We start from the raw sequence: 22,947 nt of genomic DNA, 5'->3' as shown, positions 1-22,947 counted from the left end.
GCAGGAGGCGCGCTGACGATGTGCAGCATATGTATTAGGCTGCCCGCGTAGACGCACGCTCTCCTTTCATGAGCTCCCCCCCCCGCCCGCCCCCCGCCCGCCCCCCCGGAGCCGGTGAGAGCTCGGAAGGCGAGCTTTGCACGGCGATCGAAGATCTCTGTCAGTGTGTTGGTACGTTTTAGCTTCTCTCAGTGATCTGTCAGTGCACTCGCTCTCTCGCTCTCAGTGGAGAGTAAGTATGTGTGGCTACTCGCTCTTACGAATCTACCTCTCGGAAGACGCGCGCCGGCCCGGGGGACTCGCTTGCGATCCCGTTCCAGCCACAGAGGCCGCGTGAGGCGTGTGGGACGGTGCACCCACGCGGGGCCCGAGTGCACTGGCCACGCGTCTTGAGGGGAGGGCGGCTCGTAACTGAGGTTCGCCGTCAGAGACAGTCGTCCTCCCCTCAACCGTGGGGGGCGTACTGGCTTGATCCCACCGGACAAGGGCTGGCAGTCTTCGTGACTGCTGTCACGCTAAGGCCGACGCCCCCTTGTCCACCCGATGAGAGGGGATCACGGGGTATAGACTCCGTACGCCCGGCCGGCTTACTAGGTCCCGCCCTTCTCTCGGAAGACGCGCGCCGGCCCGGGTGACTCGCTTGCGAGGTAGATCCCGTTCCAGCCAGAGGCCGCGTGACCACCATGGAGACGTCCGGCGGCGCCGAGGAGCGAGATCGTGCCGATCTCCTGGCAGATGATGTTGAGCCCCTCGGCGATGCGAGCGCGGCGGGAGCGCCGCCGCCTAAGACGGAGTCGGCGACGCTCGAGACGACGCTGAAGGAGGGCGCGTTGGACGGGGGAGCGGGCGGGTCGTGCTGCGACGCGCCGACGGGCTGCCGGCCGATGCTTGCTGTCGGCAACAGGTTGGAGAGCGCGCCAGTCGAGATGCCCCCGAGCCTTGCACACTGACGACGGCACGCCACGGGCTTCGCGTGAGGCGTGCGAGGCCGCGCGCGAAGTACGGTGGGGAACCCTTGCGTGTGATCTGTCGGTGTTCATTCATTTTGCGCATACTCGTGGTGTTGTAACGACGTGCTGCTCTGAGAACCAGACGTCTCGAACACAGAGAGCCCGGCCCTTACGGAGTCGCGCACGCACAGGACACCACCAGAAACATAGACCACCATGGCAGTCCCCGTCGACGCGCGGGCGGAGAGTGGGATGGGGCTCGGCCGCTTGCTCTGCGCACGTTAGCTACGCCGTGGGCTCAGGCCCCCCCGTTCTCACACCGACGCCGCTCGTTCAGGCCTCGCCGAACTCGAACTTGAACTCGTGGCCCTCCTCCTGCGAGGCCCACTTTGCGCCCGCGATCGTGAAATCGAAAGCCTTGCCATTCGCCTTGAGCTCCTTGGAGAGGTACTTCACGAACTTCTTGTAGCTGCGTGGGCGGAGCAGCGCGACGGGAGGTGAGGGTTCAGCGGCAGTAAGGCGCGTGCGGGAGGGGGAGCGTGTGCGGGCATGTGCCGTGTGCGGGGCGGGTGTGGAGGCGTGTCACTTCTTCCCGTTCTTCGTGATGGTCATGGAGGTGGGCGAGCCCGGCTTCGGGGAGGTGGAGGTCTTCGCCATGTTGTTGATTATGATGTCTGCGCGCGCGCCGGGGGGGGGAGCTCCGTGAACAGGCCGTGGCGGTAACGATTTGCCGGGAGAAGGGAGAGTGGGATGGGGCTGAGGGGCGTGTACGGCGGCGGGCTGGGCGGCGGCGAGGGTGGCAGCGGCGAAGGGTGGGTCCGCACGCAGCGGGGCGCGCGGCTGTGGTTCGCGGGGGCGGCGTGCGGATATTTCTTCTCTGCCGCAGCGTCTGCGACGTCTGCGCGCGACGAACGCTGTGTACACCCCCGGTGGCGGCGGGGTGTCGGAAACGAGCCGTGGCGGGGTGGGCGATGCGCCGCGCCGCGCCGACGGCAGGCGGGGGTGGGACGCGGGCGCCTCAGAGCATGAGTTCGCTACACATTACTATCAGCCACCTACAAATCGGCTTTTTTTTTGAGGCGCTGTTGCGGCAGTTCATACTTTCTCGAGGTTCTCGGGTGGATATCCTTTGGTCGCGTTGGGTAGCGAGGATTGGTGTGACGCGATCCACGCAGGCGTGTTTTATGGCGGCCGACCGTCAGTGCACTGGGAGTTGCCCCTTCTTCGACTGCCCCGGCTAGTTCACGCGAGTTTCGCGGGAGTGACTACATGCGTCAAACCCGAGACCTAGCGCGGGGGTGGGTTGGAGGGGGCTCGCTGCAGGGAAGGGCGGTGTAAGAAGCCGATCCCCGTATAGTCCGCCCCACTCCTCCCCATCGGGCCGCAGAAGCGGCCGCGCCTCGCAGATTCGTTTCTCGCGCCTGGGTCAGGCGCGCGGGGCATCCCCCGGGTCGCTCGACCAGCGATCCGAAGAGTGGCCGCTATGCGAGGGAAAGAGCGGGGCCCTCGACGCCTCTGTCCATACAAGAGTTGTCCATCAGCCCCGACCGGCAGCACGCTGTTGGTCGGTTCGAGAGGTGGCCTCCGCCAGGTCTGCGTGGGCGCCTCTCTCAAACCGCCTCCCTCCTTTGCCCCGAGCGTCGTTCCGCCCTCCATCCACACCATCCTCGAGCCACCATCTATGTCTCGCCTGACCACAACCTCACAAATGCGCGTGGCGAGAAGGGCCAGATCACTTTCTCCTGGTCGTAAAAGCACTTGGCGCTACACGAGTGACGAGAGGACACCAAAGTGGTAAAGGTGGCACTCTCCCTGACACACCGCGGTGTGGGGGGTGGGGGCGTGGTACGCTTGTCTGATATACACTGTGGGATCGGGTGCGGTCTCGCTGTGTGTGTGGGTCTGAAGAGACGGTCTGTCGTCTAAAACGACCGGTCCGATTCGCTCAGTCCACGGCCGTGCGCCCCCCTGTCACCCTCTCGAGGGCGACGACCAGCTCCACCTCGGCTGCTCCCGCCAGCGAGATGTTCAGCCAGCCGGCCGCCTCGCCGCCAAAGCTCGTCGCGCCGACGTTGCACGGGGCCGGCCTCTCGCAGCGGACGCGAGCGCGGCGCGAGCCGCGCGCGACGGTGCCATCGGCGGTGAGGGAGAGGAGCGCGTGCGAGGCTCCGGCGAAGGCGGGCAGCAGCGCGAGTCGGAGCGTGCCGAGCCTTCCCTCCACCCACTCGAGCCGCAGCCGCGAGAAGCGGCCTCCCTCGCACGAGAGAAGCAGCGCGAGCGGCCACAAGTAAGCGCGCCTCCCGAACGCGTCTCGCGGCGACACCTCGGCGGCGCCCGCCTGCAGGGGAGGGAAATGATGGTGGGGGAGGGGGTGGGTGATGATGCCTACGCGCTGAGGGGGTCGCGCCGCGCAGCTCACTGGCAAGCGGCAGTGCTGCTGCTGCTTGGCAGCGCTGCTGCTGCCGCTCGGCAGTGCTGCTGCTGCTGCTCAGCAGTGCTGCTGCTGCTGCTCGGCAGTGGTGCTGCTGCTGCTGTCCGCCGCTCACCGGCGGGCAATCTAAGGGAGATATGGGGGAGATATGGGGGAGATATCTCACCGGCGGGCAGTCTGAGGGCGGCGCCCCGGCAGGGCGGTGCAGCGCAGCGTCGCAGCCGAGGCAGGCGAGGCCGAGGGAGCCGGCCGCCGCGCAGACGTAGTAGGCGCCGGCGTTGCGCCAGTGGCCGTAGAAGCCGACGCCGAAGTCGGCCGAGTAGTCGTCGAGCGCGAGCACCTCTGGGTCCGCGTGCATCCCCATCGACGCGGAGCCGTCGCGCCGCACGTTGGTGAGCGAGCCTCCGCCGGCGCAGTGGGCGAGGCGCCACAGCCAGCCGTTGGTCGGGTCGCGTAACGCGTGGTCGTAGAGCGGCACCGAGTTGAGGGCGGCGGCGTAGTGGTGGAAGACTCGCTCGTTGCCGCGCACTGTCGCGCCGTTGATGGTGAAGTCCCACCAGCGGCGCGCGGAGCCGCAATAGGCCTGCTCACACGCGGAGCCGTGAAGGGCCTACTTTGCGCCCCTCGGCCGGCGGGGCGAGCCGCAGTGGCCCAATGCGGCGAGGCGGAGACGTACGCGGTGATGGCGTCCTTGACCTGCGCCGCCTCGGCCTCCTTTCCAAAGGCTAGCAGCCAGGTGGAGATCTCCTCGTGGCCGGTCGAGTCCCACGAGAACTCAGAGCCTATTCACAGGTGCGGCCGTGAATTGACCTGCTCGGTGCTGGCCGCCGTCGAGTCCCGGCGAGTGTGTTGAGCCGTATGGGAAAGGCATCGACAGCCAAACCGCCATCCGCTTCTCGGTCGCCTCCTGCAGCGAGGCCGCCTCCTCGGCCCACCCCTCGCGGCGCAGGTCCGAGAGCACGAGCTCGAAGACGGAGCCGACCATGAGCCCCCACTGCGCGGTGCCGACGCCGTTGCCCTGCTTCTTGGTCCACGGGTCGCCGCCCCACCGCCACACGGCGAGCGCCGTCGCGTGCGCGCGGCGCAGGTACCACTGCCACGGCCTCCGGCGGGCGAGCGGCGGAGAGGCGTAGCGGGCGGAGCGGTAGAGCGACCAGTAGACTGTGGTGACGTGCGGGTAGTTGTACGCGCGCCAGCTCTCGAGCGAGTGCTCCTGCGAAGGGAGCTGTGAGTCGCGGTTGATTTGAGCTACCGTGGGCCCAACGAAGCGCTCGGGAGCGCCTCGCTCCAGCAGTCCATCCACGAGCAGCGCGTCTGCTTGGTGGCGCCGGGCTGCCAGCAGCCGCGGCATACACGCGAGAGGCCGGGCGCAGCGGCGGTCGCCGCGCGGCCCTTGGCCGACTTCGGGTCGTTGAAGTCGTCATCCCACCTGCGGCGCGACGAGGCCGCGGGCGGGGGGAGGGGGGAGGCGGGGAGGGGGGGTGGAGGAGGCGGGGTACGCGGCCGCGTCTCGAGGGTCATGCGCATGCGAGGTGCGCGGCCGGCCGGCGCCAGCAGAGCTGCGAGAGGGAGATATGGGAGACATGGGAGATATGGCGCCAGAGCTGCGAGAGGCGGATCTGGTCGTCCGCAGCTTGCAGGAAGTGGGTGCGGTTCGGTTGGGCCTCCTGGTAGAGCGTCGCGGCGACGTACTCCTCGAGCAGCGCCACCTGCGCCGCGTCGCCTCTCCCGACCTGCTTGACAATAATAATAATAACAATAATAATAATAATGATAATAATAATGATCGCCCCTCCCGACCTGCTTGACCGCCATGGCCACGCCGGCCGCGGCGCCCGCCTAAGGTCAGGGTGTGCTGGTGAGGGGCAAGGGCATCGGCTACCCCCTGCATCTCCACGCGGTCGGTGCTCGTGGGTGGGCGGTGCGTGTCTGAGAGGCCCGTTATGTAGCCGAGGTCTAGCCGAGGTCTAGCCGAGGTCTAGCCGAGGTCTAGCCGAGGTCTAGCCTAGCCGAGGTCTAGCCGAGACGTAGCGCCCGCCTCGTCCGAGAGGCCCGACATGTACACGCGCCGCTCCTCGCTCACCCGCTCGCCGCGCCTCGCGTCCCAGCCGAAGAAGGCGCCGTCGCGGTGCCACGGGTCGGGGGTGCCGAGCGGCAAGTATCCCTTCGCCGCGCCGTGCTCGCCGAGCGCGCCCACGAGCTCGGAGGCGGGCGGCGCCACGTGCAAGTGGATGCTCATTGCAAGGGGCGAGCCGCGGCGCGGCGGCAGCAGCTCGGCGGGAAGCGCCACCGAGAGGCGAACGCGACGGTCCTCGGGCGACGAGCGGGGCACGAGGCTGTAGCGCAGGACCGCCTCGCTTGCGGCGACCAAGGGGCCGGCGTCCGTGTGCGCGGGCTGCAGCGGCGCGACGCGCGCGTGCGTGAGCGTCGCCTCGAGGGCGGACGCGGGCTCCGCAGCGAGGGCCGGCGCGAGGCGGGTTGGGTCAGCTCCGGCGGGGAGGCGGGTGGGGACGCGGAGCACGAGGCTGGCCTGCAGGAAAGTGCATGGAAGGTTCATGCAAGGCTCGGGGAGGCGGGCGGGGGCGCGGAACACGATGCTGGCCGAAGCGAGGTCGGAGTGCAGGACGGGGCCGGGCAGTGGCGAGGCGACTGGATGCCCCGCGGCAAGGAGCGTCGCCTAGGGGAGGCTCCGGCAAGGCTCCGACCAGGCTCCGAGAGGAGGGGCAGACGGGGCGCCCGGCGGCAAGGAGCGTCGCCTCGACCGCCTCGAGGCTCGGCGAGAGGACGAGTCGGAGTCCGTAGGTCGCCTCCCCGCCGGGCGGCAGAGTCGCCTCGCTCGGCGTGTTCCACGGGCTCGCGCTGCGCCACTCGCGCGCCGCGTGGCCGGCCGTGTGCAGCATCAGCTCGTGCGTGTTCTCATACATAAAGTCGAGCCGCATCAGGTCCTCGTGCCGGTACGGCCTCCACGCCTCGAGCACGGTCCCCGCCTCGGGGAGCAGCAGCAGCACCGGCCCGCGCCCAGTCGCGCGCGTCACCTGCACGTAGCCGCCGCCCAAGCCGAGGAAAGGCTCGACGAAGGAGCACGAGGCCGCCACCTGCGGCAGCGTCCGCCCCACAAAGTCCTGGTCAAAGGGCATCGCCAGGCCGAGCGACGCCACCTTGATCGGCTTCGAACCGCGGTTGGACAGCCGCAGCCGCAGCACCACGGCTCCTCCGGCCCTCGCCTCCTCGGCCACAACCTGCCGCTCGACCTCGAGGCCGGAGGCAGAGAGCGGGCACTCGCCCCTGCCGGCGCGGCCGGCGCCTCGCAGCAACGGCACCCGCCTCACGTGCCTCCACAGCTCGCCGCTGCCCGCCGCCGCGCCGCCCTCGCGAGCCGCGCCTTGAGCCGCCGCCTGGACTGCGCCGGCGCCGACCGAGGCGCAATCGGCGAGGGCGCCGTCGCCCGCCGCGGCGCGGAGTGTCAGGTCTCCGAGGTGGAAGTAGCCGTCTGCCCGCCGGTCGAGGTGGCCTACAGCAACGCGCTCGGAAGGCTCCCGGGGAGGCGCCAGGCAGCAGCCGTCTCGGGTCGAGCCCACCAGACGGCCCGAGGTTGACTTCTGGGTCGGTGAGCGGGAGAGGGTACGAGAAGGAGGGCTCGGTCGAGGGAGGCGCGGTCCTCGACACGCCGCCCCCCTCCCAACGCGGGGTGAGCACCTGCAGTTCCGGGAAGGTTCGGACAAGGTTCAGCGACGGAACAACGCCGTCCTCCCGGTGCCGGGGAGGGCAGCCCGGGTGGGTCGGCGCCTCGATCGTCCCCGTCTCGTTGCGCAATCCGACGGTGAGCGCCGCGCCCTCGAGGACAGTCAGCTCGCGCTGCTGCGCCGCGGCGCGCCGCTCGCGCGCGGCGATGCGGAAGTCGAGCGCCGTCTTGCCTATGGGACTTGTCGCGGGCTGGTCGTGGGCGAGTCCAGGGAGTGGCGGCGGAAGTCGAGCGGCGCGTCTTGCCGGGCGGGAGGATCGCGCCCGCCGTCCACATGTGCGACGCGTGGCCGGGCAGCGACGGGTCCTGCGTGTGCTTGAGCCAGCAGTGGCCGAGCTTGCTGCCGCACGCCTTCGCGTCGCCGCAAAAGACCCACGCGTTGCACGCCGTCCGGCCCTCTGCCGTCGCCGCCGTCGCGTGGGCCTCGCACGACGCGCAGCAAGCAGCGGCGTCGGCAACGACGTTCTTGTCGCCCCACACCACCGCGACGCCATCGTACTCGGAGTGGTACCGCGCATGGCACTGCGCCTACAGGAAGGCTCCGACTACTCAGGCGGCTCGTCGCACTCACTGGTACCGCGCGTGGCACTGCTGCCGGCGCAGCCACCGCGTCGCCACCGCTCAGACGCAACGGAAGCACCGGCGGAGGGTCGACCCGCACGGTCGCCTCGGGCCCTGTCTGGGTTGTCACTGCAGCCGATGCAGCCGCCGTCGCCGCAGCCGCTCTCGCCTCGGCCCCTCTCGCCTCGGCCGCTCTCGCCTCGGCTGCTCCCACCTCGGCCGCTCTCGCCTCGGCCGCTCTCGCCTCGGCCGCTCTCGCCTCGGCCGCTCTCGCCTCGGCCGCTGCAGGAGCAGCCTCGGCTGAGGGCTGCGACTGCTCCAGGGCGACGCTGGACAGTGTCCCGAGGACGGCGGCAGGCCCGGCACGCCTTCGTGCGCCGATCAGCGCTCGATGCTGTGCGTTCATCGGGCGGCCTGTGGATATTGGAGCAGTGGCCGAGAGCGCAATGACCACCACGGCTAGCACGACGAGGCCCAAGATTGTCACCGCTAGGCCGGACGGCTTGCGCGCGATGGTGGAGGCGCCAGATCGGCGCGGCATCCTCTGCTGCTCTCGAACTTGCCAAAAGAATTTTACAAGCGCTCGCGCACAACACTGGGCAAAGAGGCAGAAGAGAACGACGCGACAGAGGAGGAAGTGACAAGGGAGAGAACGACGAGAGTGGGACGACCGCGAGGTGGCATGAAGGTTGCAGCGAGAATCGGCGAGAGACTGCGAAGAGAGATAGGAAGAGGCAGACTCCCTAGGGTGGGCGACGGCTAGCGCACCACACACCTCTCCTTAAAATCCCTGTGTGGTGGCGGCGTGCCGTCCTCCCATCCCTCCCTTGGGTTGTCTGTTTTCTTTCTTTCTTTCTTTCTGGGCCAAAAGAATTTTCACTCGAAAAAGGAATAACGGGACGTGCACGGCCCACAGCGGAGCTGGGAATAGGACCGCCGCAAGCGGCATGGCGTGGGGCGGTTGAGCATCCCTCCGGGGGCCCCTCTCTCTGCGCCGGGGAGGCGTTGTTGGAGGCTAGGACGCAAGCGTCCGTCGCCCTTTTCAAACTCGGGGCCCACTCCGTCCGCTACGCTCCGACCCGAATTTGGAGGGCCTAAAAGTTTAAGGTGTTGCTGCGCAAAAGGGGTTGGACACAGGGCGCAGCTTCATGCTAAGAGCTAGAACGTAGAAGGGGAGACAACCACCCTGTCCCGTTATTGCGTACACCAACACCACAAAAGCTCTCTCTCTCCTGCTCCTCACTCACTCAGCGAGGGGGGTCACAACTACCGTGGTGCTATCACGGGCATGATCAGTGGAAAGTAAGCGGGTGGTACGGGATAGTAGAGCAGGCGCTTTGTGGGTGGCGGGTATGGGCGGCGTTGGGTTGCCGGCCGAATCGTTAGCGGAGCTCCTCCCTCAAGCTCGATCACGCATGACGCACGTTGAGTGACAACGGTGGCGAGCTTCTGAATCAGGCCAGGTTGCCGGAGCACCTCCAACTCCTCCTCTGAATCAGACACGACAACGTCGACTGCGCCCTCCCTCCTCCCACCCATTCGCCGACTGCGCCCTCCTCCTCCATGGGCTCGATCCGATTCCGCAGCGTGTCGTCCCCAGCGGCGGTGCTGCGCGGGAGGCGGCCGCGGGCACGCTGGGCTCGATCAGCGGCTCCCCTCAAGAAAGCACGGATGTCGCGGAGGTTCTTTCAATTTTATGTCTTGTACCCCCAGGTGAAGGCTTGCGTCCGACATCGCCCCTTTTGTGCACGGTATTCGGATTTTGCTATTTGCTCTGGGGGTATATTGCAGATTTGTCAATGGTACCGCGTCTGCGACGCGGGTGCCTTGCGTGCAGAGCCCTTAGCCACCCTTTATGTCTTGCGCGGTCATAAGCGCCGACTCCAGGTGCTCCAAGTGCTCCAAACGTGGACATTGGGCCGACCCGACCGCATCCCGAAATGAGGGTACACCACGAAAGGCAGAAAAAAGGTACTCTCGTGAGGCTGTGAAAGCACGCCCAACCTGGCGGATTTGGTACTTGCCCCCGAAGGCGAAGCGCGAATGCAAGTGCGTCTTGGCCCTGACACCATATTCGAATATCTTTGAGAATATAGAGGGTCCCGCGCACTTTCGTATTCGAGAATATTCTCGAGAACATAGATGCCCCGGCCGGCTTTTTTCTCAAGAATATACGAGCTTTCTTCAGCCCTTGACCTTGATTGACCTCGGAGTCTCAAGATATGCTTGAATATTCTCGACGTTACAATCGCGGCGTCTAGAACGGTCTTGACTAGAGCTTCTCGGAACAGCTCTTTTGCACCTCAACAGTAGGTTTTGGGTCGACGCAGACGGAAAATTTAAGTTTCGGACGTTCCTCGGCGGTTTGGGAGCACAAAACCTCTACTTTAGAGCGGTTTTTGGCCTCCGTCGACCTGCCGCGTGGTAAAAATATAATATTCTCAATATTCGAGAATATTCTCGAGAATATAGAGGGTCTGGGGAGAATATCAGCAAAAGAATATAGATAGTACTTGGCGAGAAAAACGTGTAAAGCCCAAAGTGCGTCTGTTCACAGCTCAGGAGAGTAGAAAATGGGTTTAAAGAAATACATTAAAACTTTTCAAAAGGGGTGCAAGTTACGCGGCGAGGGAAAAGGGGGCAAAGAGGGGCAGCAAAAGCGACAAAAGGGACGCAAAGGAAACAGGTACGCCGCGATCGTGGGAGCCGACCAGTCCAGAGCCGCGCAATCCGCTAGCGGCCTGCTAGCGGCGGCGGGTCCCTAGCGCGTAGCGGCAGGTCCCTATTCGCCAACACCGATGCCGCAGCAGGTCTCGCTCATCGTGCCGCAACCAAGGGGCAAGTCGCAAGAGAAGTCCGCCGCTCTGGTCAGCAGATAAGCTTTTCACGGCTAATCACGCACACGAAGCAACGGTGCAGTGCTTGCCATTTACTGGTATAGCCCACCCAGAACAACCAAACACTCTACGGCCAAAACAATCAAACGGTGGTAAGATTTACCACGACTTCTGAGGCAAAATCTGACAAAAATCGGAGAAATCGGCAAAATACCGGTATTTTGCCCTTTTGCTGAATTTGGCCGCAAACCAGCCCAGACTCGGCTCAGAGCCCAAAAATTGCCACGGAGTTTCGTATTTCACCATACCACTATCTGCTCATACCATACCACTCCCCAGGAGAATCAAATAAGTGGTGAATACCACACATTTACCAGTAAATGGCAAGCACTGGAACGGTGTGGGGCGGCCGCGGCGTCTCTCTGACTGATGTCTCTTAAGTCTAATCCAGCGTTAGTGTGACGGTGTGTGTGTGTGTGTGTGTGTGTGTGTGTGTATTCTGGAGGGGTGTGTGCCAGTGTGCGTTTTAAGCGTGCTACTGCATAAACTACAAACTGACGACCTCTCTCTCCGCTCTAGTCGTGTCGTAAGTCATGTGCAGGGAGTGCAGCAGACTCGCCGGAAACGTCCAACCAATCATCCCGGTTCCCGCACGCTGCTGTCTATCGCGGGCGACGCGGCGGGCTCCCACAACGCGAGGCCGCTAGTCTCTGCGGCCGCGATGGTCTCGGCGGCCACCACCTGCATGCTCGGTCGCAGACCCGGGTCTTGCTGCCAGCAGCGAGTGATGAGGTCCGAGTAGACGGCGCGGTCGGGCGAGAGGCTCAGCGGCGGCCGCGACGCGGACGAGGGCGGGACGGCCACCTCGTGCATGAGGGACCAGAGCAGCATCCCGTACGAAAAGGTGTCGCACCGCTCGTCGTAGCCCGCCACGGGCGCCTGTCCAGATGCGCCACGAGGCTGGGCGCGCACCTCTGGCGCCATGAAGCGCTTCGTGCCTGCTCACAGCGTCGCGCTGTAAAGAGACGCCCCTCCCGGCGCGGCGGCATCAAGCGCGCTCCGTGCCGACGCCCGACGTGTAGAGTGCCGCCTCGGCACCGGAACTGGAGACCGGCGCCGTCGACGCGTCGCTCGCAGAGGCGGCGCCGCAGCTGCCCACGAGCCGCGCGATGCCAAAGTCGGCCACCTTTGCGTGGTACTCCGTATCGAGGAGCACGTTGCTCGGCTTGATGTCGCGGTGCATGACGCCGTTGCCGTGCAAGAAGGAGATGCCCGTCGCAACCTCGGCCGCGATCCTGGCCGCCAGCCCCGCCCGGAGGGGCTCGCCCCGCCTGAGCAGCTCGCTGAGCGAGGTCTGCATCAGCTCGAGCACGAGCGCGCCGCCGCCGCCCGACAAGGTTGTGGCGCCGAAGAGGGTACAGATCGACGGGTGGCGGAGCCGGGCGAGGAGGCGCGCCTCGTCCTGCAGCCGCCGCGAGGTCTGCCCGCCGCGCGTCACCTGCGAGGGGCGAGTGGGGGGGGAGTGGGGGAGGGGAAGGGGGGGGGAGGGGGAGGGGGGGGGAGGGGGGGGAGGGGGTGAGAGGGTGAGGCGAGAGGGTGACCGATGCACGGAAAGCAGAGGGGGAAGGCTGCGAGCTAGCTGCGAGCTGGCACCGCCCGCCCTCTCCGCCGTCACCTTGAGGGCGACGTGTATGCGGAGATTGTGGGAGATCGCGGGAGATAGTGTGAGATCTCACCTTGAGGGCGACTTGTATGCCGAGCCAGCGGCCCGCGTAGACCGTGCCTTGGCCGCCCCTGCCGAGGACGCGGTCGATGACGATGTCGTTGGCTGAAAGCGGCGGCGGGAGGGCGGCCGCATCTCGATCCAGAAACGCGAAGCGGACCTAGGGTTTAGGTGCGTGGATGCGTCACGCCGTGAGCATGCGGACATGCCGTGGACATGTCGTGGACGGGTCTCGAGGGCGAGGCGCACGTGCTGCTCCATCAGGTAGCCGAGCGCCTCGCCGAGCATCAGCGCGCCTAATCTCTCGGGTGATCTCGGGTGATCTCAGGTGGCCGAGCGGGGATCACCCAGTAGTGCCTCCGATCAGCAGCGGCTCGGCGACATCTCGGCCACATCTCGGCCACATCTCGGTCACATCTCGGCCACATCTCGCCTCCGATCAGCAGAGGCTCGCCCGGGTGGCCGATCTCCGTGACGGGCGGCGACAAGGTGAAGCCAGCCACGACGACTGCGATCCACGCGAAGCGGTGCGCGTCCAAGATGGCCGAGTAGCGCAGGTAGACGACGGACAGCAGCAGGAGCAGCGCCTCGTTAAAGACGAAGAAGTGGAGCGGGTAGATGCTGCCCGTGGGCGGGTGGAGGAGGAGCATGGCGGCGACCAGCACCACCGTCAGGCCGACCAGCGTGCGACCAAAGAGCAAACGGGCGCGCTGCTGGTCGTGCATGCGGTCTGCCCGCCAGCGCGCACCCGCCAAGGATGCGAGCCAGACGAGCTCGCCGCAGAGCTCGTCGAGCAAGAAGTCGTTCTGGAGGACGCAGGAGAGGGCCAAGTCGAACGCGGCACACCTGTCGGAAGTACGTGGAAGGCTCGTGGGAGGCTGCGAGCCTGGCAGCGAGGACCAGCTCGAAGGCGGCTCGCACATGCCGAGGAAGACCAGGAACGGCAAAAAGGCAGAGCGGAAGGCCTTGGACGTGTACTGCGCCTCCATGTCCCGGTCGACGAACTGGAGCCTGCCGGGACAGGGAGAAGCGCAGCGGTCGAGTGGCGTGTGCGCTCCCTGGCGCGCCGCCGGTGTGTCTCTCTCATTGGGGCGCACGTCCACGGCTCGAGCGGCGGCGGCGCAGCGGGGGCGAGCAACTGCCCGGCGGCGGCGGCTCGCTCGAGGAAGGCGAGTCGCATGCGCCGCTCGAGGAGGTAGCCTGCCGCCTCGCCGAGCAGTAGTGCTCCGCCTACGCGACACCTCGAGGCGGTGGCACCGCGACCTCGGGAGACCTCGCCGAGCAGGAGCCGCCCCGCCCAGCAGGAGAGGCTCCGCTGGCCGGCCGAGCACAGACAGCTGCGGCAGCACGGCGCTCCCGATCGCCTGCACACCGAACCTCGACGGCTCTCAGCGTGCGGGCCGTCACAGCTCTGCCCGCTCTGCCCGCGTCTCGCGTTGGTTGCGGCGTATGCGGCGCGCGACTGCCACGGGATGGCCTGTGTACAGGAAGGTGCCGAGAAGGCTCATCATAGAGGGTTCGGAGACTGCGGCGCGCGGCTGCCACGGGGTGGCCGAGTGGCGCAGGTAGAGAGAGACGAGGCACCGCATCAGCGCAACCACCACCACCAGGCCGGGGTGCCTCGGCTCGGGCGGGTGGAGCCGGAAGAGGAGCAGCAGCGCGGCCCAGCCCACAACCGCCGTGGCATTGAGCGCGAGGCCAAACAGCGCGCGCGCCCGCTGCTGGTCCGCCATGCGGCCCGTCCTCCGGCGAGCGACGGCCAACACGACTCCGGCGAGAGCGGTCGCCATCCCGGCTTCTCGGATGGCCGGGAATCCCACGGCAAGGGCTGTATACAACGCGGACCAGACCACCTATGCAAGAGCAGAGAAAGACACGCGTCACTCAGTGGTGTGCGGCACAGGATGCGCTCGGCGTCTCTTCAGCACGCCAGGAAGACAACGAGAGGCGAGTAGGCGGAGCGGAACGCATCACCAGTGAAGCGTGCCTCGAGCGCGGGATTTTTGATGGTAAGGGTCCACCGCTGCAGCCGTGCATCGTCTGTAGCTGGCCAGAATGCGGCTGCCGCGGCGAGCATCACCAACGCAGCAGCAGCGACGACTTCACGAGCGAGCAGACCGGAGTCCCCCGGAAAGCTTGTGTTTCGGTTTCCAGGTGTCGTTTTGGCTGCCTTGAGCGTGGCCAATCTATCAGCGTACCGCGCCTTCAGCATAGCGATCCGCGCCTCGAGCTCTTCCAGCTCACGATCTCGTCGGGAGAGCGTCCTCGTCAGTGTGGTGCGATCCGCCGCCGCATGGTCTGAATCGCTCGCTGCTCGCGTAACACCGGGCTGCTTCCAGGCGAGTCCAGCGATCAGGGCGAGGAGCGCTGCGAAGGCACGGCGTGTCGTTAGCATTTGCCGACAGGGGTCTCGGCAGATAGTCGGAGATACCCACCGATCTTCAACTGAGCCCCCCCGGGGGACCATCGGTGCCTGCAGAGCGAGTGAAAGAGGCGCTCGGACACACGTGAACGAAACGGAGGCGCCTGGGAGATACCCGGTAGTGGGTGGTGTGAACGCGCGGGCCTTCTAGGCCCGCGGGTAGTCTCCCCCCATCCCCAGGGCCTCCAGGGCTCGCACCTCAACCTCTCACAGACCAGCGCATAGCGCCATAGGACGTATTTTCTTCTCATAACAAGGCTGTGAACATCGAGCGCCGAAACGCCCTACCTACCTATCCCCAGGCCGCGCAGCGAAGCGAAAAAAGACGAAAATAGGGGTACCTACCTGTTGCAGGGCCCTCCGTGGCGGTCAAAACCGGACATACCTACCTGTTGTATAGGCTTGGCCATAGGGGAGAGAGAGAGACTTTCATAGGGGTGTCCACACGGGGGTCAACAAAGCCCCCTATCTGGCTTGGAGCCGGAACCCAGTGTTGTTGATGGGGGAAGGGGGGTGGGGGCGGGGGGCGGGGAGGGGGGCAGCTCAAACGGCCCGGGCAGCTCTTAATTAAACAGCCCACTTTTAAGAGCCACGGGGACCCAAGCCACGTGAACTTAACGTAACTTATTGCTCGCGCGAGACCCATCCGCAATGACGGACAAATGGCGGGGTTGGCTCTACACACATTCGAGTGCAAGCGACGACGGATGGAAGCGCGTGTGCAAGCTCTCCTCCTCCGCCACATCGGCTGCCATCCTTCCCGAGGAGATACGAATGGTCCTCTTCAAGCGCTCTGCGGTCGAGGAGAGAGAGCGTCGGTACCTGAGCGCGTTGGGGGAGCCGGTTCCCCACGAGAGGGAGCGCCTGCTTTCCTCGAACGGATGGCACTCGTTCGAGCTCAGTGTGCGCACAGCCAAAGCCCGAGAGGCCGACTTGCGACGGCTGGTGCGGCTCGGCGCCTTCATGGCTGAGCGCGGGCGTGTCGGTGTGCTCAAGCTTCCCGGAGGCGCCTCGGTCGTGATGCACGAGATTGCGACGGTCGAGCTGCCCCTCGAGGCTGGCGGCCCGGAAGTCGTGGTTCGCTGCGGCTTGGCGCTTGGCACCGCCTCCGCCAGCGCCGCCGCGGCCGAGCTCTCGCCTCCACCGCCCGACACAGCCACGGCCGCGGCGGAGATTGAGGCGGTCGTCGCCGCGGCGCACGCCACTCTTGAGCCCCAGCCCGCCACCTCCAGCGCCGCCCTCCCCGCTACCTCCAGCGCCGCCACCTCTGGCACCGCCCTCAAGAACTCCGGCGCCGCCTCCAGCGCCGCCCTCTCCGAAGCAGCCGCGGCAGTCGCCGCCGCCGCCGGCCGAGTGCTCTGGTACTACAAGGATGAGAGGCAGGCGGTCCAGGGCCCGTTCGAGGCCTCGCAACTGAACGAGTGGTTCGGAGCTCGGACGCTGCCTCCCTCGCTTCCGCTCCGCTCGTCGCGCCACCCTCCTGGCATCTACACGCCCCTGCTCGCGCTGGTGCGGCGGCACGGAGGCAAGCCCCGCTTCGACGAGCCGCTGTACGAGCCGCCGCGCGAGCCTCTGAGCGCGGCGACGCGCGCGGCGCTCGAGGGCGCGCGCGTCTCGCGGGCGCACCTCGCTGCGGGGAGACGACCAGCCGCAGCGTGGTCCGAGACTGATGACGCGAGATTGGCCCGAGATGTAGGCGCACCTGGAGCGGTGGGCGAGCGGGGCGCTCGCTGGCCCGGCCGGCAGCGCGCTGGTCGCCGCGCTCCCCTCGACCCTCGCCGGTTGCCTCGTGCGAGTCTTCATCGGCACGGCGCGAGGCGAGTCTGTGCACCGGGCGGCGGAGCTCGTCCACATGCGGCAAGGCGCGGCGCTCCACTCCTCCGAGTCGGCGCGAGGGCAGGCCTCGACCAGGCGCCGCCGCCCCGCCGCCCGACGCCCCTCGGCGCACGCCTCCCGCCGCCGCGTCCTCCCCCCCCCCACCCTCCCGCTCCGCGCTCCCCGTGCATACCCGCAGGCTTGAGCTCGAGCTGCGCATCGGCGCTTCGTGCCGCTCCTTCCCGCTCGCGCACGCCTCAAATGAGCCCTTTGCGAGGGAGGTGTGACGCGGCACGCCTGGCGTGCCCGCGCCTCCGCCGCGCCACGGTGGCCACCGCCGCCGCCCTCGCCATTCCAGACAAGGGGCTCCCCTCCCCTCTGCAGGAGCTCGAGAAGTTTGCGGAGCAGGTGGCGCTGCCGAGTGAGGCGTTCTGTGCGGAGCGACGCCGAGCCATCGCTTCCCTCGACGCGCGCTTCCGGGCGCTCCCGCCTGCCGCGCCGCCGCCCGCCGCCGCGCGGCCCGAGGAGGACTTCGACCAGGCCGCCGATGACGCGTGGCAGTCCGAGGAGAAGGAGCGCGAGGAGCGCACGGCGGCGGCGGCGTTGGGTGGCGGCGGGGCGCAGGGCGGCGAGTTCGTCATCGAGCCGATCGACGAGGACGGCGAGGAGCGGCCGGCCGGAGTGGCGGCGCCGCCTGCTCAGGAGTCCACTTGCTGCCGGTGCGGCACTTTGCTCGACGACGAGGCGGGCGAGGTGGTGACGCCCTCCGTCGGGTGCGACGCCGGCGGCTGCACGCGCTGGGCGTGCCTGGCGTGCGCCGGCTTCAGGAGCGAGGCGGAGGCGGGGCGCGAGACGTGGTTCTGCCCACTGCACGCCCCGGCTCTGCCCGCCCCTCGCGCGCGCAACACGCTGCCCGCTGCCCTGGAGCCGAGGGTGGTGTCTGCGCCGAAGCCGGCGGGAGGGCTCGCAGAGAAGCGGCTGCGCGCCCTCGTCGCGCGGCTGTCCACACCTGGCGCGGCGGCGGAGCTCCTCCTCGCCGCCCTCGCCGAGCTCGGGCCCGTGCCAGTGACGGTCGAGCTGCTGCGCGCAACCGGCGTCGGCAGGGCAGTCAACGCCGTGCGAAAGGAGCACGAGGGGGGCGCAGTGGCAGAGGCGGCCACCGCGCTGCTGCAGCGCTGGCGCGGCCTCGCCCAGGCCAGGGCCGCGCTGGGGGCGGGCTCGAGCACCGACGCCGCCCGCAGCGGCTCCGACGCGGCGAGCGGGCCGGCGCGAGCCGAGCTGGCGCAGGCGAGGGCTGCAGCGCCGCGTTGGCGGGTCGACTTTGCCGACCCGGCGCCAGGAGGCTTGCGCGGACTCATCGCGGCGGCGCTGCGCGGCGGGCCGCTGCGGCGCGACGCCGTCGTGCAGCGCGTCGGCGCCATCGCCTCTGCTGCCGGGCTCGAGAGGCGGGCAGAGCGTTCCTCCGTGCTCGCCGCTCTCTCGCGCGAGCTGCGCCAGCCGTCCGCCTTCTGGGTGTCGAGCGGCTCTGGCGCCGATGCAGTCTGGGCTCTGACGGAGGTCGCTGCGTCGGCCCCGCCACCGCCCGCCATGCCGCCCGCCGCGCCGCCGCCCGCCGCACCGCCGCCCGCTGCGCCGCCGCCCGCCGCACCGCCGCCCGCCGCATTTGCTTCGGCGGAAGAGGCTGCGGTCCCGGCCCCGAGTGGCGCGGGGAGCAGCCTGGCTCACGCACGGCGGGAGGCGATGGAGAGGGCGGCGCATGTGCTCGCCAACTCGAGGGCGCAGGTGCGGCGGCGTGCGCGGTACGAGCAGTTCACGAGCGCGCGGGCAGCGGCGGTGGCACGGGCGGAGGGTTCGGAGGGTTCCGAGACCGAGACGGAGGAGGAGGAGGGGGAGGGGGAGGAAGGGGGGGCAGGGAAAGGGGCGGTGGAGGTTGTGAGCGCGTCTCTCGTCGCGGTGGCGGGCGAGGCGAGCGCGACGCCGTCGGACGTCGTGTTTGCGGACGCCGAGGGCGAGCTTGGGAGCGGCGTCGAGGTGGTGTGCGAGGCCTGCACAGACTCGGAGGACGAGGAGGAGTGGGCGGACTCGGAGGACGAGCGCGCGGCCGTCGCCGCAGCCGCGCTCGGCATGGGCCCACTCTCGGCACTTTTGCCGGGCGGTGGCGGCTCCGCAGGAGTGCAGGCGCACGACATCGACGGCTGGCAGGAGATGCCGCTCGGCAAGGCGCCGAGGATCTACGACTCGCCCCGCTCACGCGAGGACTCGTCCCCGTCGTATGAGCCGGGCTGATGTGCGGTATAACGGATGAGCACATAAGGTTCAGTTAACAACACAATGTCGCATGCACAAACACCAGACACACCACCACCGGTAGAGTCCAGACCGTCACCGATCGGCACGCACGATTCCGAACGAGAGCGGGATCTGCGGGCAAATAACAGCACCGCATGGAGGCACATAGGCAGGTTCGGGCGCCTCTTAGAGCGCCCTGTTCGACTGCAAAATACCCGTACTCTCCTTCCTCAGGAGAGCGATCTCTTCTCAGGCGCTGAAACCGCGCATCGCCTTGGGCACATACTGCGGGCCGTGGGGATGCTCACACACCTCCACCAGCTCGCCGGGGTCGACTAAGAGCTGCTGCATCTCGGACAGCTCCAGCTTGAGCTCAGCCAGCTCTGCCTGTGAGATCCTCGCTAGCGGAGCGCGAAGCAGCTCCTGCAGGACGGCGACGCGAATGGGGAGCGAGCCCTGCTTCGAGGTGGCGACCGCACACCTTGGCAAGCGCAGGCCGGCGCTGATGCCTAATAGGGTCAGCAGCAGGACAAAGACAGCAGGCATCGGCCCTACCCGACTACCCGACTTCGACTCTCTTTGAAGGCGATTGGTCGCAAATTCTTTTCGCACTTCGGCGATACGATCGTAAAGTTCAACCTAGGGACCGTTGCCCTTACTCTCAGCACGCCTCGCGCGGACGCTTTCTTCTCGCGTATCTGCGCGCCAATAGCATGGAAGCAGAGAGAGAGAGAGACTCTCTCTCTCTGGAAGCTGCAGAGGAGACGAGCGCGGCCCTCATCCGCCCGCCCGCCCGCCGGGGAGCACTACGGCAGCGGCCCCGGGCAGGCGGAGGCGGGGGAGGCAGCTGGTGGAGGTCAAGGTGTGGAAGGCGAGGGTGGCGGAGGCTTCGACGGAGGCAACACACAAACAAAGCGGCGAAGGCAATGACGTAGGCAAGGGACCATGGGACCTCACTCGAGCACCTCATACAACAAGCAAGAGAGAGAGACGCCAGCCCTCTCTCCCTTTTCTCCCATTCCATGCACATGCACAACATGCAACAAAAACAACAATTGCTAAAAATCTCTCTCTCAACATGCACATGCAGAGAGAGTGCACATGAGTCATGAGAGAAAGATTTTTAGCAATACCACAACGTGGCAGCCCCCACGTCCATGCTGTTCTGCATGCTCATGGAGACGATCCAGCTCAGCCGCTGCGAGAACGCCTTCGCCCACCTGTTCGACACCGAGCCGGCCAACAACTTGTACGGTCCGCTCACGACGGTGCAACGGATGCGAGTGGTGGCTCTCTGCATGGCGTGGTGTTTTGGGATCACCTTTGTCGGTGTCCAAGGCTACCTCCTCGTCCGCACAAACCGGTCTCACACCGTCGCCCTCGTCTCGTACAGCGCGGAGGTCTTCGGCCTGTGCCTCGCCTTCCTCATGCCCAGCCTCGGGGGCATCGACTGGCTGATCTGGACTACGCCTTCCGACGACTCGTGGCTGGACGAGACCGACGATGCGGTGGAGATCGCGAGGAATATCGTCAAGTGCTTCGTGAGCTGCGGCACGTTTAGCTCCTGCCGGTGGAAGGCCGAGCTCGAGGGCGAGGCTACTGGCGCGCTCGTCTGCGACGTGGGGGCGCGAACGTCTATCGGATAACCGAGACTATGTGTGTAGGATAGAGCGGCCATGTCGTTACGAGGGGCGAACAAATGCGCAGACGCGAGTCACACAGCCTGGAGATGGTCCTGGTCTCCTCTGGAGCGTGGCGAGAAGCAGCGCCGCAAGCAAGTGACGGATTTTTTGCGCTTGTGATGTATCTGTGTTAGTGCCAGTGCGCGCCACTCCCGTGCCAGTAAAGAAAAGAAAGAAAACAGGCTCGGGGACGCGTGTTTACTTTACGGCCCTTTCCTCCCTGCGAACGCGCGCACCCCCCTAGGGGTCAGGGCTCTCTAGCCCGTAGCCCGATGCCGATCATCCGGCCCGCTGGGTGCGCTTCTTAGCTCCCTGGCCCTGGATGTGAGGTTGATGACTGCACTCCAAGTGCTCCAAGTGCCAGCCAAGGGAGGGATGGGAGGACGGCACGCCGCCACCACACACAGGGATTTAAGGAGAGGAGTGTGGTGCTAGCCGTGCCAGTGTCGTGTGAGAGAGTTTGGTAAAATTAAGTCCCAGTGCCGCCAGTCCCGTGCCTTGAGTCGTCCGAGTCCTTCGTAAAATTCTTTGTCGTGCGCGAGAGTGGAATCCCGGGTTTAAATTCTGTCGGCGGACAGCCGGCAGCAAGAGAAACCGCAGTGAGCGGACCGCCACTGCTGTAAGGGGAACAACTAGATAGAGGTCCAACCCAAAGGGGAACAACTCGCACCGAGACAGGCGCCGACACAAAAGAAAACCCAGACGTAACGCAAGCAGTCTCGGACGCAAGTATCAGCACAAGAATCAGAACGTATTAAAAGCACCTAAAGGAGCAAGGCATACACACCGGTTTTCGGTTGTATTTTCTTCTCATAACAAGGCTGTGAACTGGCTGTGAACAAGTCGGCGCTCCTGTGGCCCGCTTCTCGCAGGAGGCTCGGCCAGCGCCAGAGCATGCCAGACTATTCCAAGTGGGACTCTCTCGCCGTGTCGGACGACGACGACGACGCTCCAGCCCGGCCCGACGGCCGCGAGCGCGCGCTCGGGTCAGAGGTGGATCCAGACGGCCTCCTCGGCGTGCGCTGGTCACAGCGAAAGCACGGCGAGCTGCGCGCCACGGTCCCGCTTGCAGCGAGCGCCACGGGCCGGCAGTGTCGCGTCGAATTCAAGCGCAACTGGCTCAAGGTCGTCGCTCCGCCGCTGAACCCAGCCGCCACGCCGGCTGGTGCCGCTCTCCTCGACTTTCAGTTGCACGGCGCCGTCGACCCCGAGCGGTGCGACTGGCGGATCGAGCGCAGTGCGAGAGGTGTGGTCCTCCTGCTGGAGCTGCAAAAGTCGCCCATCTACGACTGGCCGACGTTGCACCGCGTCAACGGCCTCCGCTCCGAGTCGGACCGCGCCGCGGCCCTCGACCGCCTGCAACAGGAGGCGGACCAGACAGCGGCGATGGCACAGGCCGCCAACGCCCATGCGGAGGCGATGCCGGACGGCGAGCGCGCGGCTGCACCGGGCTGTGAGCCTGGGCCCATCGTCGAGGTGGCTGAGACGGCGGTAGGTCAGCCGCAAACACTGCGACCCCCCGGCGTATATGAAGGCGGCAGAGTGATTGTCTCTGCTGCTCCCGGGGAGGAGTGACAGTGAGCGGAGCGGCGTAGCTCGAGGAGAGGCGAAAGTGATTTATTGTTAAGTTAGGTTGCACACATGCTGCTATCTCCAGCCGCCGCGGTGTGGCGTGTGGGGCGGGGAGGGGTGCGGGGCTACCGTAGATTGAGTAGATATACGCCACGGCCCACGCCGCGCGCGGGGGTGCCCGCAGCTCTCTCCCGGCTCCCGCACTCACCTGCGGCGCCGCCCGCGCGCCCGGGCCCGCGGCCCGCGCATCCAGCCCACCGACACGTGCGAATTCGCGCTGAGCGACGCCCCGACAAGCAAGCTCTCCGGCGCTCTCGAGAGCCTGGGTCATGAGACCCGCGCAAACGTCTTGACGAAGCCGCCGGCGCACGCCGTGTGCATCTCGCCTCGGCCGTACAGCAGCGCGGCGACGGGCCGCTCGTGCAGCGGCACCGAGGCGAGAGGAGCGAGGAGCGGCACCTGCGGCGGCGGCGGCGGGAAGGTGGGCCTTGCAGGCCGCCGCCCCTTCCGCCCCTTCCCCCCCCCCCCCGGGCAGTCTAGGGCAATCTCGTGCGATCTCGGGTCCTCTCGGGCGAGGCCTCGCGGAAGCCCGGCGAGGGCACGTCGGCGCCGTTCGGCGGGGGCCCGCCCCCGTCCTCCCCCTTGCCGTCGGCGCGGAACTCCCAAAAGCAGATTCGGCCGTCGGCGCCGACCGAGGCGAAGGCGTGCGAGGCGGGCGGGCGGTCCTTCCCCTCCTGCAGCGGCGCGGGCTCAAAGGCGACGTGGTGGACCTAAGGGGGTGTGGTGGCGAGAGCGGAGCTCGGGCGGTGGTGGTAGCAGTGGAGCGGTGCTGGCAGTGGAGTAGTGGTGGCGCGTGGAAGGGGAGGGAGAGGGACGGAGAGGGAGATGGATAGGGATATACAGACGGAGACGGCGAGGGAGAG

At 67.0% G+C, this 22,947-nt stretch overlaps 5 protein-coding genes across 5 annotated transcripts in view; 1 reads left to right on the top strand and 4 right to left on the bottom strand.

Annotated features, from left to right (window-relative positions):
* Positions 1–2,714: 2,714 nt before the first annotated feature.
* Positions 2,715–4,732, bottom strand: EMIHUDRAFT_199988 (hypothetical protein; the record flags this gene model as incomplete). The annotated part of the gene is made up of 5 exons (XM_005791877.1): positions 2,715–2,762; positions 2,926–3,288; positions 3,548–3,964; positions 4,054–4,163; positions 4,192–4,732. The coding sequence occupies 5 exons, from the start codon at positions 4,730–4,732 to the stop codon at positions 2,715–2,717; spliced, it is 1,479 nt and encodes a 492-aa protein (XP_005791934.1).
* A 166-nt stretch (positions 4,733–4,898) lies between these two features.
* On the bottom strand, positions 4,899–8,225 carry EMIHUDRAFT_199987 (hypothetical protein; the record flags this gene model as incomplete). Its single annotated transcript, XM_005791876.1, has 8 exons — positions 4,899–4,940; positions 5,182–5,220; positions 5,465–5,911; positions 6,111–6,892; positions 6,960–7,039; positions 7,398–7,651; positions 7,731–7,790; positions 8,139–8,225. The coding sequence occupies 8 exons, from the start codon at positions 8,223–8,225 to the stop codon at positions 4,899–4,901; spliced, it is 1,791 nt and encodes a 596-aa protein (XP_005791933.1).
* Positions 8,226–12,377: 4,152 nt separating this feature from the next.
* Positions 12,378–14,639, bottom strand: EMIHUDRAFT_448844 (hypothetical protein; the record flags this gene model as incomplete). The annotated part of the gene is made up of 8 exons (XM_005791875.1): positions 12,378–12,404; positions 12,494–12,540; positions 12,678–13,090; positions 13,166–13,255; positions 13,342–13,474; positions 13,542–13,721; positions 13,798–14,097; positions 14,175–14,639. 6 exons carry the CDS (start codon positions 14,637–14,639, stop codon positions 12,915–12,917), a joined length of 1,344 nt encoding a protein of 447 aa, XP_005791932.1. The 3' UTR covers positions 12,378–12,404; positions 12,494–12,540; positions 12,678–12,914.
* Positions 14,640–15,310: 671 nt separating this feature from the next.
* On the top strand, positions 15,311–18,811 carry EMIHUDRAFT_462151 (hypothetical protein). Its single transcript, XM_005791874.1, has 3 exons — positions 15,311–16,324; positions 16,681–16,762; positions 16,866–18,811. Exons 1-3 carry the CDS (start codon positions 15,318–15,320, stop codon positions 18,765–18,767), a joined length of 2,991 nt encoding a protein of 996 aa, XP_005791931.1. The 5' UTR covers positions 15,311–15,317; the 3' UTR covers positions 18,768–18,811.
* Positions 18,812–22,351: 3,540 nt separating this feature from the next.
* EMIHUDRAFT_199980 (hypothetical protein) overlaps positions 22,352–22,947 on the bottom strand; it is a gene marked incomplete at both ends in the record, with an annotated part of 1,280 nt that continues 684 nt past the window's right edge. Inside the window, 2 exons of the mRNA XM_005791873.1 lie at positions 22,352–22,483; positions 22,627–22,794. Of these exons, the coding sequence (XP_005791930.1) occupies positions 22,352–22,483; positions 22,627–22,794 (300 nt within the window). The remainder of the gene's footprint in view (positions 22,484–22,626; positions 22,795–22,947) is intronic.

This window comes from Emiliania huxleyi (assembly GCF_000372725.1).
Source record: "Emiliania huxleyi CCMP1516 unplaced genomic scaffold EMIHUscaffold_11, whole genome shotgun sequence".
NCBI lineage: Eukaryota > Haptophyta > Isochrysidales > Noelaerhabdaceae > Emiliania > Emiliania huxleyi.
Note: the sequence above shows the minus strand (reverse complement) of the source record. Positions and strands in the feature narration are given on the sequence as shown.

Bases quoted from the DNA above. Each gene is read 5' to 3' on its own strand.
- EMIHUDRAFT_462151 (XM_005791874.1), top strand. From the start codon at position 15,318: ATGACGGACAAATGGCGGGGTTGGCTCTACACACATTCGAGTGCAAGC. The intron at 16,325-16,680 runs GTCCGAGACTGA...GCATACCCGCAG, and splicing joins AGACGACCAGCCGCAGCGTG to GCTTGAGCTCGAGCTGCGCA. The intron at 16,763-16,865 runs GTGTGACGCGGC...TCCCCTCTGCAG, and splicing joins ATGAGCCCTTTGCGAGGGAG to GAGCTCGAGAAGTTTGCGGA.